The sequence below is a fragment of the Alnus glutinosa genome, chromosome 1 (genome assembly GCF_958979055.1).
Source record: "Alnus glutinosa chromosome 1, dhAlnGlut1.1, whole genome shotgun sequence".
Classification (NCBI taxonomy): Eukaryota; Viridiplantae; Streptophyta; class Magnoliopsida; order Fagales; family Betulaceae; genus Alnus; species Alnus glutinosa.
In genome coordinates, this window is record NC_084886.1 from 21,753,609 (window position 1) to 21,770,412 (window position 16,804).

General features: G+C 38.6%; 1 protein-coding gene across 3 annotated transcripts; it reads right to left on the reverse strand.

The window, feature by feature from the left end:
- Window positions 1-9,286: 9,286 nt before the first annotated feature.
- LOC133876937 (protein BCCIP homolog) lies at window positions 9,287-13,321 on the reverse strand. Of its 3 annotated transcripts, none has more exons than XM_062315165.1 (9): window positions 13,056-13,319; window positions 12,133-12,301; window positions 11,903-11,976; window positions 11,534-11,758; window positions 10,813-11,022; window positions 10,641-10,706; window positions 10,403-10,492; window positions 10,205-10,261; window positions 9,287-9,680 (listed from the first exon to the last, which is right to left on the reverse strand). In XM_062315165.1, exons 2-9 carry the CDS (start codon window positions 12,290-12,292, stop codon window positions 9,582-9,584), a joined length of 981 nt encoding a protein of 326 aa, XP_062171149.1. In that variant the 5' UTR covers window positions 12,293-12,301; window positions 13,056-13,319; the 3' UTR covers window positions 9,287-9,581. The 3 variants fall into 3 exon arrangements, with proteins under 3 accessions (XP_062171149.1, XP_062171144.1, XP_062171157.1); XM_062315160.1 differs by lacking the exon at window positions 9,287-9,680 and adding an exon at window positions 9,792-10,050 and having other exon boundaries at window positions 13,056-13,321; XM_062315173.1 differs by lacking the exons at window positions 9,287-9,680; window positions 13,056-13,319 and adding an exon at window positions 9,792-10,050 and having other exon boundaries at window positions 11,534-11,796; window positions 12,133-12,194.
- Window positions 13,322-16,804: the final 3,483 nt, after the last annotated feature.

The window sequence follows — 16,804 nt, forward strand, 5'->3', positions numbered from 1 at the left end:
TATGGGCCGGCCGGACCGAGCCGGGCCTTCTTTTTTTTTTTGGTTCTGTTCACAGCCTGTTGGCCTATTTTGTTGTCAAAGATTCAAAGTTTGTAATTACCAATGCCATATATTTTTTAAGTATTTACCTCTTATCTACTAAATTTGACGTGACGTGATTTCTCTTATATTATTTGGTTGATGAAGATGGATTTTTTTATTGAAGGATAACGTCACATCAGCTTTGATAATAGAATACATTACAAATTTTAAATGATCTTCATCCACGTTGACTAGCTATCTAACTATCAAGGCAATGGTCTTATAACCCAAGAAGTCATGGTTTATAGAAAGGGAAATCCATATATCTCCTTTAAATTATTATTTAATTGATAAATGCCTCCTTTAAACTATCAAAAATTTGTTAATGTTCCTTTAAGGCCAGTAAAAAGATAAAAATGTCCTCACAATTTTTTTAATAATACAAAACTATCCATATAAATTCAAAACAACAACAAAAAAAAAAAAAAAAAAAAAAAAAAAACTGAAAATTTTAATTTCTTAGGAAAAAAAAAATTAATTTAGAAAAAAAAAATGAAAACTTTTAAATTTTTCTATTTGTCCACCCCTGGTTTTTATGTACTTTTTTTTAAAAAAAAAAATTATGTATTTTCTTTGTTTTATTAAAGGTATTTTCGTCGTTGTGAGAACATTGACAAGTTTTGGTAGTTTTGGGGACATTGTCCAAATTGAAAGTTTAGATAAAACATTGTCAATTGGATAGAACTTTGATGAGGGTATGTGGATTTTACCCATTATAAAATCTCGAGTAATAATATTTAGTATATTCACGTACAACTGTCATATAACTGGATGACATAACAATAAAAATCAGCCATTGAAAAACTATTTATTAAAAAAAAGAAAAACACCATTGCTAATCGAATGACTAATTTTTATTGGCACGTAATCCGATTGTGTGGCAATTGTACAAAAGTTTACTAAATAGAATTACTCTAAAACCTCCAACTCATCGGTATCACTTGAGAGACTTGCACCAACTTATATTCTCTCCATTAAATGCCACAAATTTGTACATTCTTTTAAGGGAAAACTGCAATCTACCCCCCTGATGTTTACACGAATTTGCAGTTTTGGTCCTAATGTTTAGATTGCGTCAATTGCACCCAATAAAGTTGCAAAAATTTTCAATCCGCCCCCTTCCGTCCAATTGCTCCGTCTGATGAGACGGAAGTGACCTCACGTGCTGCGCACATGCCTTTTTTAGACAAATGTCGACAAAAATGCCCTCATTTAAACGACACCGTTTTGTCCGAAAACCCCAAAAAAATTCATCAAAACACTTTAGGCCTTCCCAAACTGTAGGAAATAAACTTGGGACACGTGTCCCTCCTCAGAGCCGTATGATGGTGGTTTGTCGGTGATCGATGGTGTTCGGCGGTTCTGCATGTTTGGTTCGAAGAGCGTCTTCTTGATCTGGTGCCATTAGTGCTGTCGGCCGAGTGTGGTTCTGTGCTTTCGGATGAGTCTATGTTGCTTTCGGACGAGTCTGTTTTGGAGTCCAAAGCTGTCTTCTAGAATCCCAAATCCTGAAATCTACGTCTTCTCCTCTCCTCCAGCCTGTTGTGGGTTTGCTGTTTAGATAGCTGATTTGCAACGACAAATCTGGTTGTGCCGGGAATAACTCCATCTTCTACTATTGTTATTGTCGACGATGCGGTACTCGTGCATGATCCAATTGGTTTTGATCCCTTTATGAGGCTTCCCGCCGTAAAACACCAGCACCTTCTTAACACCTACCTTCTGGGGGTGAAGATTACGGGCTCCACGTGCTTGAAGAAGCCAAAATGACTACTCTACCCTCCTTTCACGTCCAGCCTCTCTTCACTTTCAAGAGAAAAGAACAAAAATAAAACTAAATGCGAAAACACGTCGGCTACCCAGGTTATTGTGAAAATCTCAAAATCCCATGTATCTCAGTTTGGTGCCCTTTCTTCGAGAAAATCGTGTGAGCTTTTGCTGCAGACTCCTAAAGGAAAAGGCACAGCTGTATCTCAGTCCCTTTCATGTTCATGTCCGGTTCCATAATAGAGGCTCTGTTCTCCTCTATTTTAACAAACAAAAACAGAGGCCACAACATGAGCATGACTTTCATGCTTCAAGCTACTATCAAAAACTAACACTTACAACACCCTTTGTTTTACAGTTTTAACATCAAAATTTGAAAGCTACATGTAACTTTTGCTAATAAATTGTCAAATAGCTTTAGCTCATTATTGAGAAAGACCCAGATCAACAAATGAACAAAATGAATCCAGAGAAGTAGAGCTTGAAGCAAAAAGCAGAGAGAGATTAAGAGAGGAATAACAAGCTAAATGTCGTTTTTTTATAAGAGCTATAATAAAAAAGATGAGGGGAGAGAGGGAGAGAGAAAGATACAGTGAAGAGCATGCGTGGGCAGTGCCAAAGTAGAAAAGTGGAGCACCAAATATGCACGCACACCTAGCATGGGCACCAATCAAAAGAGACATGATTCTTTCCTTGTCCAAAGGGTATGCATGCAACACACGTTTCTTCTCACAAAATTCTTTCCATAAAGAGCACCGACACATGCATGTCTTGACCTGGAGACTTCTTGCACCGCAAGCTGTAAAGACAGGATTTTTTCTCATGATTTGGCAGTGCATTAAAACTGGAATTAAGCAAGAGTCTGAAAACACGTTTGTTTCCATAATAAACCAGCACAGAGGTTTGTTCACAATGGCATGGCAGAAAAGTTAGTCAGGATCACTCTCCATCTCTGGTCAGGGCCTAACCAAGCGGTGGTCAGGTCTCTAAACGAGCTTGCATTGATTTGGTTAGATGCAGTGGGTGCCATTAACAGATATTTGGGTGACTTACTCCATTCCCTGAGGTATGGGTCGGAGAGGTTTTTGGGCACGGTGCAAGTTTTGGACTTGCTGGTTCTGTGGGTCAATTTTCGGTGTATAGAATGACTGGTTCGCCGGTGGAGAGGATTGTGGTGGAACCCAACCAGCAACCGTTGAATAAGGGCATGCAATGGTTAGTTTCAGAGACGAAGAAGACGACGATGACGTGGACATGCATGGACGAGTTTCATTTTGATGGTGTTTTACACTAAACGCTGTCGTTTAAATAAGGGCATTTTTGAAGGTATTTGCGTCCGGTTATCTGCATATATGTCACATGCCGCGCACGTGGGTCCATTTCCATCTCATCAGACGGAGCAATTGGACGAAAGGGGTCGGATTGAAAATTTTTGCAACTTTATTGGGTGCAATTGACGCAATCTAAACATTAGGACTAAAATTGCAAATTCGTGTAAACATCAGGGGGGTATATTGCAGTTTTCCCTTCTTTTAATAATGCCCAAATTTTCCTGCATAGTCTCTTCTTCAAATAGTATATATACTGGAATTTGTAATCTATTTTTTTATAAGATAAGGTTGGCTTTCATATAGTCTCTTCTTCATTTGTTCTTTTTCTTTCCCTTCTTCCTTTTCAAATTATAAGCTAATAATTTTCTTTTATGGTTCGTTTGTTTCGATGTAAAATGTTTTTCACATTTTCTGGTGTTTGGTGGAGGCAAAAATAATAGTCAACGGAAATCATTTTCAGTTTGACCATAAAAGCTTCTTTAATTTTTGGAAAACGATTTACGAGTTTGAAAACCGTAAATTATTTTATAGATTTAAACTCTTCATTCTTGCATGCATGTTTGTGGAAATCCACCACCGCCGAACACTAGAATTTGTTGGTAACCCGATTTTACAATCGAAGATCCCCGAATTTTAGTATTTGATTAGTGGAATTCGGCAATTACCTCAAGAATCCGACGACGTCACCGAATTTCGGCGGACTAGACTCCGGCCAGTTTGGTCAGAATCTGAAAATTATTGCTGGAAACCAGCAACTTTGCCGGATTCCGGCAAACAAGATTCCGGCTAAATTGGCCGGAATTTGACTAGTACGGCTGGACCAATTTGGCCAGAATCTGAAAATTTCTGCCAGAATCCGACGACGGTCGCTGGACGTTGCCAAATTCCATTTTACGTACGCCATTAGTAATTTTTTTATACGAGCCAAACGCCGAAAAATATTTTCAAAAAAATATGTTTTCGGAAAAATAATTTCATTAAAAATATTTATGACGAAAAAAATTTTACGTCGAAACAAACGACAGATAAGGTAAACTCCTCGTTTCTTTGTATAACTTTAAGTAAATCCTGTAGGTTTACTAACATTTTTTTGTGAAAACTCAAGGTTGATTGGAAACCCAAGAATTTCGACTGAAATTTTAATTCGAGGATCAATGAACTGATCAAGAAGATTGAGTCATTTTCAAAACAGCCGTATTGATATTGGATTTGATGTTAATACCTAAAAAAAAAAAAATGAGAGTAATTGTTAGACTGTAGACGGAATCTTTCACTCTTTTATTTGCACCATGACCAAAAAAAAAAAAAAGTAAGACAAATTTAAAAACAATAATATTTTTTTTTAAAAAAAAAAAAGAAAGAAAAAAGAAAAACAATAATATCTAAGTAGGCATAAAGTTACGTGTAACTTTGTTTCTATTGCTCCATTTGTTTCTTACGCGGGACTTTCTTTTTTTCTTCTTTCTTCTTCTAATGCTTCGTTTATTTCGGTGTAAAATGGTTTTTGTCGTAAAATAGTTTCAAGAAAGTCATTTTTCAGAAAAAAAATATATTTTCCGTCGAAATCATTTTTCGGTGTTTAGCGCGTACGAAAAATTACAAATATTTTTTATATTTTAATTTAATCATATTAATTAAAAATAAATAAATTTTATTCACAAAATAAAAAATGTTATTATAAAATAATATAAAAATATTTTTTTAATATTTGGTAGATACAAATTCCGGCAAAGTTGTCGGAATCTGGCCATTTTTGCTGGATTCCGGTGATCTTCGCCGGAATCCGACCGGATCTCGGCTAGTTGACCGGAAACCGGCCGTCCTGGCTGGGATCCCGCCGTTCTGGGAGGATCCCGAACGGACTGGCCGGATCCGGCCGGTATCCAGGCCAGACGGCCGGAGATCCAGCCAAATTTCCAGAGACCCGGCCGCTCCGGCCAGTCTGGCCGGAATTTAGCATGGTATCTCCGGAATCCGGCGATATCTGCCGAATTTCGCCGGATTCCGACCTAATTTGTCGGATTCCAGCACTGACCGGAGTCGGAATCTGGCTTGTCGAAATCTGACAATATTCAACTGCTTGAATGTAAAGGTCGACTGCGTTGTTTAAAAAAGAGTCGACTGCATCTACCATCTACAGAAAATGATTTACGCTTTTAAAAAGCGTAAATCATTTTCCGAATTTTATTAAGCATTTTTTGTCAAACGGAAATCATTTTTCGGTTGACCATTATTTTCGCCCCTACCAAACACCGAAAAATACCGAAATCATTTTCCAGAAATCATTTTACGCCGAAACAAACGGAGCATAATTGAATGGGAGAAATAGGTTAAAGGGAGGATCTTTTCCACTAAAAAAAAAAAAGTGATCCTGCAAGACCTTAATTACCAATAAAATAAAGAAAATCATAGCAACATGCACCAAAATGAAGTACATAGGGGTTGTCGGCTTTAGTAGAAAAGTAAAAAACTAGAACCTTTAAAGAATAAAGGAGAAGATATGGAGTAGGCTGAATGGATGGAAGGAAAAAAATTTCTCTCTAAGTGAGGAAGAAAATCAATTTCCTAATGCTTAAGTTTTGGTGGGGCCATAAAGAAAATGAATCCAATATCACATGGATGAGTTGGTCCAAAATGGGATGATCGAAGGCTAAGGGTGGATTGGGGTTTCAAGATCTATAATGTTTTAATATGGCATTGCTGCAAAATAAGAGTGGAGACTACTACATATATAATCATGATACTCAGGTGGTGCGAACTTTAAGGAGAAATATTTTTTGCAAAGTTAATTTTTTGGAGTCTAAGCTAAGCTATCGTCTTTATTATGCTTGGAGAAGCATATAAAACGCCCAAAACCTTTTAAACGATGAATTAGTGTGAGGGTAGGGGATAGAGCTAGCTTTCATAAAAATTTGAAAAGACAAATGGCTGCTGATGCCTACAACTTATGCCATCTAGTCACGGGTAATGGTTTTTGATAGGGAAGCAAGTGTAAAATGAGTTTATTGATGAAGATACTAAATTAATGATGGAATGTTTCTCTCATACGAGATATCTTTAATGAGGATGAAGTAACGAGTATATGCAGCTTAATTGGCATTAAGTCTCAATCGACAACATGACAAATTAGTATGGGTTGGTACGTCAAATGGGGAATTTTCGATCAAAATTAAGCGCTCAAATACACAGTAATATGTGGAAGAGGATCTAGAGGATTAACATCCCGGGGGTGATTAAGATGTTTTTATGGAAGACTTGAAATAATTTGTTGTTGACCAAGAAAAATATGTCCAAAAGGAGGATAGTGCAAGATCCGCTTTGTCTACTTTTTTGAATTAAAAGTTTTATTTACTATGCTAGTGTATACTTAAAGATTTAGGCTTTGTTTGATTTGGCGTAAAAAAAAATTTGTCGGAATATATTTTCAGAGAAATAATTTTTCAGAAAAATATTTTTCGCTGAAAATATTTTTTGTGTTTGGCACGTGTGAAAAATTATAAATATTTATTATTATTATTATTATTATTATTATTATATATTTTCATTCAATCATATTAACCTATAAAAATCTATTTTTATTTACAACATAAAAATATTAATATAAGATAATTTACAAAATTAACCTAATAATTTGAGTTCCGGTAGTGATTTGGCAGAAGCACGTCAATGGTCCAGTGATGGTCCTACAGTGGTCGATGATGGTTCGATGGTGGTCTAGCATTGCCCCTGGGTGGCTTGACGGTAGCTCGATGGTGGGCAGTGCTGGCCTAGTGGTGGGTCGACGGTGATCTCTGATGATGGTTTGACTATAGTTTGGTGGTGGCTAACAGTGGCTCGGCGGTGGTCTGAGGATGGTCTGACAGTGGTTCAAGGGTGACTCGATAGTAGTCCGGTGTTGGCACAAGGGTGGTTCGAGGGTAGCTTGGTGGTGGCCTAGCGGCGGCTCGATGGTGGTCCAGGGGTGGGTCGATTATGGTTCGACGATGGCCCGGTGTTGGCTTGGTGGTGGTCTAACGGTGGCTCAATGATGGTTCTGTATTGGCTTAGTGGTTGTTCGGTGCTAGCTTAGCGGTGGTCCAACAATGGCCCAACGGTGGTTCAAGGATGACTTGATGGTGATTTGGCGATGGCTCAAGGGTGGTCCTAGGGTGGCTTGATGGTGGTGCGATGATGGCACAATGCTGGCTTGGTGGTTGTCTAATGGAGTAATGGTGGTTCGGAGGTGGTCTGGGAGTTTCTCAGTGACGGTCCAGGGGTGGCTTGGTAGTAGTCTTGTGGTGGTCCATCTGTTTTTTGGGGGTGGATTGGTAGTGGTCCAACGGCAGTTCGGTGCTAGCTTGGTGGTGGTTTAGCGGTGGTCTGATGATAGTCTGGTGATTTGAGAATGAGAAACCCAAACTTAAAATGGTTTACGAAATTTAAAAATCAACACAATTTTTTGAAACTAAAGACGCCTTTTTGGTCCAACCAAAAATATTTTCGGTTTGATTATTATTTTTACTTTTTCAACTAGGCAGGTATCCAATGTCTTTAATGTAGATGGCTAATGAAGCCAATGACTAGCTCTCACGATGCGTAAGCATTTGTCTACGATTTGATGGCAATTCGATCGAGAAAGTACCCTACATAATAACCCAATAAAACTATTGCACTAACGCGAAACAACTTTCTAAAGATCAATCTGTTGGTTGTTCGATTGCGCACCGATTTTCGCATTAGCACGCTCAACCGTTCCTTGTCTAACAGAATAATTTTTTCTTAACCAGAACGCACAACACATTTCACAACGGAATAGATGAGAAGGGAGTGTGAATAGTAGTCGAACCGTACCCGTTTGACTGGTGGGTGGGTAGTTGAGAACCATTACCAACGACCATGTGTTCATTACCAAGGTAATCAGTTCACTGCCAAAACTTTGACCATCTGTTGTCATGTGGTTCGTGGTTCCCGTGTTGGGAAAAAGCATTGCTGATTGGAAGAGCAATAGACATTGCCACAAGGCCCGGCACATAAGTGGAGGTCATCTGCTTGAACATTTTGGTTGAACCTTTGAGAACCCCTTAAAGCATTGTGGCCCACACCAAAAGAAGAAAATATAAAAAAATATTTTTACGCCAAAATAAATGGAGCTTTAATATTAATACCATTTCGTGTCCTGAGGTTAAATGAACATATTAAGGGGAAGGAATAACTAAAAGAACAAAAATTAATAGTGTGATTGTTTGGCCGTATTTGTTGTTTCATGTTTTCAATTATCATTTACCGTAAAGAAATGGCAACAAAATGAAGGAAAAAAAAAATAATTAATAAACGTGCTTCAAGTTTTGGTAGACATGTTTTCTTGTTTCAAATTGAAAGTAGAACAAATTTCCCAAAATGGGAAACCAAGATTTTCAAAAAATAAAAAATAAAAGACAATAATTACCATCATTATCTCACAACCACTAAATAAAATGATGTAGCTAGAACACTCACTGTCACTATAGTCACCTCTAACACCACCAACAATGCTACTCCTGCGACCACCGGATCATCAACCGTTTCAAGCCGTCAAGTCGGGTGTTGATGGTAGGTGTCGGAAACTTGACCAATAACAATCCAATCAACAGTTATGGTAAAACACTCAAGTGTGGAGGCAGTGGTGGTGGCGGGTTCATGATTGGGTCGAGCCGTCGAGGTAGTAAACCTCACCCGCGCTTGACCAGCCAAGTCAAAACCGATGAGCTCAACCAGCCCAACTAACAATCTTCACTGTTAGTGAAATTCAATTGTCACTGGATTGTTCGGCGTGATCTCCGAAAATGGCTAGCAACCAACCCAAGAGGATTGCTGCCCAACCCCACCAAAAACAATCTGGGAACGAAACCAAACATTCCTGGTTGTTTATAGAAGTTTCATGATCCAAGTCGTAAACGAAAAGAGGATTACAGCTCGGCAACATAGAACAAAATTTGGTTTTAGCATCAAGCTTTCAAGGGGCTCATTCAAGGATTACTACAACTATTGGACTTAACGATTGTGTTGATTCACAAAATGCAATGAATTTCAGTGAAATGAACCAACACACTGGTTGACTGACAATCAAAAGATAAACGAGGGGGAAACAATTGAACATCAAAAGCAAAAGGTAAATAACATAAGAACTATTAGTTTTCAAAATCTCTCATAAATCAGGTCTACTTGCTGTCATTACAAAATCGAGTGAAATCCTCAAACGTATAAAATCCTCATGGCACAAGAGAAATGCCAAAAAAGAAAAAGAAAAAAGAAGACACCTCATACATCTGGCATGTATTTGGAAGACAAGCTCATGAGTGAATTGAAAGCCTTTGGAGGAATGATGGCAGAAGGAAAAAGACGACTCTTACACTAAAATAAATTGGTACACTTTTTTGCTTGGCCTCAGGATTCATTTATCAAAGACTTCAACTCTTGTCGGAATGTAGAAATTTTGTCTGCTTCAACAGCCATGACTAAACCCATGAACCGATAATTTCTTAGCTGCAAAATATTAATTTAAAACCAAAGAAATTGAACATTGTGTTATCAACAATAAATCCACAGGGCAACACGACTATCCACTTCAGCAGCATCAACCAAAAACAAGAAATATACAATTGAAAGAGGACGCTTGTGTTGATATAGTAGAGTATCGTTCACATATTTCTGGTCCCACCCCTCAAAATCTCTATTTGAACAAAAACCAAAGGGGAGAGAGAGAGAGAGAGAGAGAAATAAAAAGATGGAACAAGTATACAAGTATACTTTGCAAGATTCTGTTAAAACCAAAAAAAAAAAAAAAAATATGCATCTTGGTCCATTGGCGTTGTGTCACTACGATCAAGAAGAGTTGAAAACATTTGTGCCCACTCTGCAACAAAGTGTAGTAGGCTCAAACTCATACTACTGTGCCTTAAGTTTTGTTTTGTTTTTTCTTTTTGGTGGTAGGGGGTCGGTATAAGTTTTAGTTAATTTAGGGGAGTCAAACCCCAACAAATTATCATAAGGCCGAAAAAAATACTAACCTCTTGAGTTGAGGGCTGCTGAGTGTGCAAAGGAAAGCTGAAGGACCACAAGCTAATCTGAAAACCATTTGGGAAAAATCCAGTCTCAAGCGACAGTCATGATACATGATATAGGTAAACTAATCAAACAAACACAAAAGTATATAATATAGGTGATTTTGTTTTTGGCGGGGGGAGACATAATTTAGGTATCAGTACCCTGTGAAAAATTTCATCTTCTGGCTTTGTATATATTATTGCCTCGTCACTGTCATTGCTCAGATTCTTTCTCGGATCTGAGTTCTTGTGCTGTAGTTTGCATCCGGAAACAAATAAAAATAGAAATGACAAGAGAGAGAGAGTGAGAGAGAAAAGAAACTGCTGAAACCAACTGCAATTCATTTAGAAAACAATAGCAACCGATAATGGGCCCAGAGAAGATGTTATGACAGTGTACCTTGTAAATTTTACCGACTAGAATATAAAACTTGAAGCGGAAGGAATTCCTGAGCTTTTCTGTGGGCTTCAAAGCAAAACAAGAGATAAAAATTCAATGAAGGAAGCTGCTTCAGCAGGTAAAGAAACAGACATTTATCATGGCCATCCATCCATTACTGTTATCATCTAACCTCATCTTCTGTGGCCCATGAGACTTCATCAAAGAGGGCATCATAAAGGGGTGGCAAAAGCTGGGGTGGAAGATTCACCACACGCTGAGAAACCAGGAGACCCACATTCTGTGCTTGCTCTCCCAAAACTGATCTCAAGTCATCCACTACATCCTCCCCCTGGCATGCTTTAAGGAGGAACTCCTTGAACTCCACAATGCATTTATGGTCCTGTTAAGTACAAAATCCATGATTTCTGATTAGACAAATGATATGATAGTCAGCTTATCTACAAATGTTGAAATTACCAGCCAGTTGGCCGTCAAATTACAAATCATTCTAGCAAGATAATCAGGGCTGAAGCAAAAGGACTTGCAACAACCAGCCTCATGTTTGGTTTTTGAGATGTTTTATAAATTTATTGTCGTTTTACATATCATGCTAACATGAAAAGCTATTTTATGTGCAAATACATTAAAAATGAACACATTGTCATTGTGTTAGTTGAGTGACCTCCCCTGCTCCACCCCTAATAAACTTTTCTGGGGCATATAATCAGGTCACAATCAGTTTTGCGAAAAAATAATATTAAACCCACATACAGCAAAAAGAAATAACAATGTCAGGAGACTAAATAGTAGGTCAGGCTTTGTAGAACTACATACGCCAAACCAGTTAAAATAGGTAGAAATATATTGCAGCAAATACTGTTGGTTGGGATTTAGAAGTTTTTGTTTCTTGCCTTGTATCTTTGCAAGTTTAGAGCAGTCACGACAGAAAAAACTCCATCATCTTCGTCACCCTCTACCTTAACAACAGTCCCCACCGTCGTCTGCCCCAATATCAAGTCAACAAAACCACTCAAATCCCATTGCTTATTATCAAGGTAGGTTTGCAGCAAGGTTTTCACTCCATGAAAATCGTTGGGTTTTGGATCGAAGAATGCAAAATCTGCTTGAACCACTCCCTTCACAGGTACAGATGGAATTCCCATAAATATACATACTAGATCAACATGAAAAACATTGATCAAAACTAATGAAATTTCATATTTTGTAAAACAAATGTAATATGTCAATAATGAATACCATAAGAAAAAAAAAATGCTTACTTCAAACTCGTCTTCACTAGAAGACTCAGACTGTTTACTCTTCTCTTCCAAAGTATGCTTAAACACTCTATTACCTAAGGAGTAGGACAAAAGGTAGTAAGTATGTTTCCCAAAAACCAAGAGACTTCAAGCAGAGAGCAAATTACAATAACAAGTTTGGAGTCTTGCATTTGACACTTGGCCATGTAAGAAGAGGCTAATAAGATTACTTCGCACCCAATTGCAAATACCTGCGGATTTTGAGGAAGATTCTGTGTGTAGTTTGGAGTCTTGCATTTGACGCTTGGCCATGTAAGAAGAGGCTAATTGAGCAACGGAACGAGAAAAAGAGGAGAAGGTCACAGGCCGAGGTTTCAACAAATGGCGGTGCCTTGTCGGCCTTCGGGGCATCTTGTTAATCTGTGTAAAAAGAAGAAAAAAAAAAATCAAGTTCATTTAATTTAAGTTTAGGCTTGATGCTCAAATCAGAATTTGCTAAAATTATGACCTTGAGAAAGTATGGTACATATCAGACAGCAATTCATATCACTGACTAAAAGACAGACATATCAAGGTCAAAGCATATAGAGGAATCAATGCAAAATTAAAATGTAGGAAAATGAGCAACAGCTGTGATACATAAATGCAGCGAAAATTAGGGGTGTAAATCCGGTTCCGGTTCCCGGTTATCGGCCAAAACCGGAAACCAGAACCGGGGTGCCCGGTTATTGGATTTCAATAACCTGGTCCGGAACCGGGTACCCCGGATAACCGGGAAACTGGTTACCCCGGGTAAACCGGGTATTAAGAATGCCCAAATTTAGGTTCGAATTTTCCCAGTTTGGAATCCTAATAGCAACAACAAATCTCTCTTTCTGGTGGATAATTATATCGCAGAAAATGCACAAATGTTTGTCAAATATGAATCAACAACAAACCCAATATATATATATATATATCATAATGGGAATTCTCATATACCAATCTCATCTTGCTGGGTAGCAAAAAAATCATAATGGGAATTCTCATATCCCAATCTCGGCTTTTCCAACAAGCAAAATACTATCAAACTCAGAATACTGCAAACAATTAGACAGACAATCAAACGCCCATCAAATAGAACCCGATCTCTTGTGGATTTGTGTGTCGGATAGAGAGAGAGAGAGAGGCATACTATGATGGAATCCGCTGTGAAAGGCTGACTTTTCCAGGCTTGAAGCGCACAATACTCTGTCAAGCTCTCTTCGCAGGTACACAGCCTAGAGGAAGAACTGAAGCAGTGGAGATGACGGATTCACGGAGACGAGATGACGGGCTTGGCAGCGTTGGAGTATGGAGAGTGGAGGAGACGAGTTGGTCCGTTGGAGTTGAGCGGCGCCACTGGCTGGAAGGGGAGGGGTGAAAATCATAAAATGTGAAATGATTTTAGGGACTCAGGGTTACCACTTACGGGGAAGGTATGGGTTTTATTATTATTATTATTAAATTCACATACCCGGTCCAAGGTATAACCGGGTTTTTTGAAAACCAGTACCGGTACCAACCCGGTTCCCGGTTTTCTAGAGCCGATTAGTGCCCGAATCCGGTTCCAGTCCGGTTATAACCGGTCCTGATTTATACCCCTAGCGAAAATGAGTGTCATTTGAACTAAGAATTTAGATGAAACACCCTTAATTTAGGTTTCAGTTTTGCTAAATTTTTATATGAAAGTTTAAGTAAATTTGAAATAGTCTCACGTTGGCAATTTTTGAAATGACCCGCAAATTCGGCACGAACACGACACGAAAATATAGGGTTTGAGTTTGGGCTAATTGGGTTCGGGCTCTAATTGGGTCCGCGATTGCAACCCGATTAAATTTTTCCAACACACCAACCTGTTTACGACCCGTTTATGACTCGCTAATCCGTTTATGGCATTTTTTTGAATTATTATTTTTTAAAAAATAAATAAATAATCGCAATCGGGTTAACACGACAACCCGATGGGTTGACCCGTTCTAACCCAATTTTTAATCGAGTTGTAAACCAACCCACCAACCCGAATTTCCAAGCATTACCATGGCCATCAACCACGCAGAGCACTGGAGACCCAGAAAGATAAACCTACAAAAGCCATTCCTCCTCTCCTCCAAGAGAAGCTCAGAAGCATCTGCCTTCACCGAAAATGAGAAACCCTTTAGCTTCCACAAAAGAAGCAACTTTCCATCTCAGCCTAATCCCTATTCATACCCAAATCCAACCGTTGATAGCAGTAAAGAATCCATCGGCAACAAGAATGAGAGCTCTGGAGGACGAAGGGAACAGCCAAAATATCAGATCTGAAGGCGAAGAGGGAGGGGTGCGAGCCAGCAATGTGGCGTCGGTGACGAGTGCGCCAACGAGGGTGGGCTTCACTCTTCAGTCTTCACGGCGAGCGAAGAGTGGAAGACGGTAGGAGTGGCTAATCAATTAGCATAAAATAAATCTCAAGATAAACAATTCTTAATGAAGGGAAGTCCAAAGCCAAAACAAATGATACATGAATAGTTGAAGCTCCGCCTTTTCTTGCAAGATGAACTTGCACGGTAACAAAGCAGACAAGCATCACTAATAAAGTTAAAATATATATATATATATATATATATATATGAAGCATGACAAAAACATCTAACCTAACAAAGTGACAAATAGGTCTTATATGGGCTCTAAACATAACCATAATTAATATAGCTAGTAGTATATACAATAACTGAAACTATTAGTATGAGTTATCACTATAAGGTTTAGTAAGCTGAGAATTGTTCTTTCCGCCCACTATTTTGGAGAAAGCAGTGGACAGTATGATGATTGACATAATCACTAAAGGAGGAAGTTTGCCCCTTTATCCATCATATTGTTAAATTGTTAATCTTGTAGAGGCAAAATAAAAGATCTAACAACAATTAGAGACTGCCAACCCCAAATTTTCTTTCAACTTCATTTAGTTAATTCCAGAAAAATTTGCATATACTTTATCACAAATGAAAACAAGCTATAAACTACATTTCCCATAAATCAGGTTCAACAAAATATAAAATAGACGAGAAAAACTTGACATCTCTACCAACCATGATCATGATACTCCACACACAGATACACACACAGACCAAAAAATTAATATTTTGTTTCCAACTGCTCGCTCATTTCATCCTCTCCACTTTGCAAACTAACCTTTAGCAATTTTGACAAATCCTTTTCGAAATTGTTTATCTATGGTTCGGCAGTGTCTGTTGGAGGTCCGATGGGTTTTGAATTGTACACCGATGATTTTGGGGCGAATCTCCGGCTTGGCAAGGAGCCTTCCGATTGTTAGGAACCCTAGAATTATATTATTATTATTATTAAATGATTAGTCCTTTCCTTACTAGGTTAGGATTTATCTTCCTACTAGGATTGGGATTACTAGTTCCTCTTCCTACTAGGATTAGGGTTATTTTCTATTCTATAAAAGCAGTGTAAATGCCTTTAGGCTTATTATCCAATAACAATTTCAATCAATTGCCATAAGCAATTTGTGGAGGCTAAACCCCCGCGAAGAGTTCATATCTTTCTCTGTTTTTCTTTGATTTTCTACAATTTTGGGCAATAAGAACTTAGGTTATTATTATCTGGTATTAGAGCAGTTCTTTTTTTTTTTTTTGGTGTTTTTCTATGGTGCAATAAGCCATCGTTTGAGAGTGGTTTACTTGTGTAGAAGTATTGCAAAGGCTGGGTTGATTTCCGTTGCTATCACGATGGGTAACACTATGCGCGGGGTTGCAACGTTGGAGCGTTGGAGCGGTGTCGCTGGGCTAAGCGTGGGAGCAACAGTTGGTGGCTGATGGCATTCTCTCCTGCTACGCGCCCAGTATCAAATTACACAGAAGCTTGAATCAGGAGGAATTGACCTTTTGAAGTGTCAAAACTATATCTTTCAATTATCAAACAATCTCTAAAAAGTAGGCTCATAACATCTCCGGTAGTGGCGAAGGCTGGAAGCAGCGGTGTGCAGCCGTTGGCACTGCAAGTCTTGTCTTTGTTTTGCAATTTGTGTCATGCGTTAGGTTATTAATCGGGTTGTTAATCGGGTTGTACTCCAACCCGCTAACCCAAAGGATCGACACGAACTCGACCCGCCAACTCGAATTTCCAAGCATTACCATGGCCATCAACCACGCAGAGCAGTGGAGACCCAGAAAGATAAACCCACAAAAGCCCTTCCTCCTCTCCTCCAAGCGAAGCTCAGAAGCATCTGCCTTTGCCGAAAAGGAGAAACCCTTTAGCTTTCACAAAGAAGCAACTTTCCATCTCAGCCTAATCCCTATTCATATCCAAATCCAACTGTTGATAGCAGTAGAGAATCCATCGGCAATAAGAATGAGAGCTCTGGAGGACGAAGGGAACGACCAGAATATCATATCTGAAGGCGAAGAGAGAGGAGTGCGAGCCAGCGATGTGGTGTCGGTGACGAGTGCGCCAACGATGGTGGGCTTCACTCTTCAATCTTCACGGCAAGCGAAGAGTAGAAGATGGTAGGAGTGGCTAATCGATTAGCATAAAATAAATCTCAAGATAAACAATTCTTAATGATGGGAAGTCCAGAGCCAAAACAAATGATTCATGAATAGTTGAAGCTCCGCCTTTTCTTGCAAGATGAACTTGCACAGTAACAAAGTAGACAAGCATCACTAATAAAGTTAAAATATATATATATATATATATATATATATATGAAGCATGACAAAAACATCAAACCTAGCAAAGTGACAAATAGGTCTTATATGGGCTCTAAACATAACCATAATTAATATAGCTAGTAGTATATACAATAACTGAAACTATTAGTATGAGTTATCACTATAAGGTTTAGCAAGCTGAGAATTGTTCTTTCCGCCCACTATTTTGGAGAAAGCAGTGGACAGTATG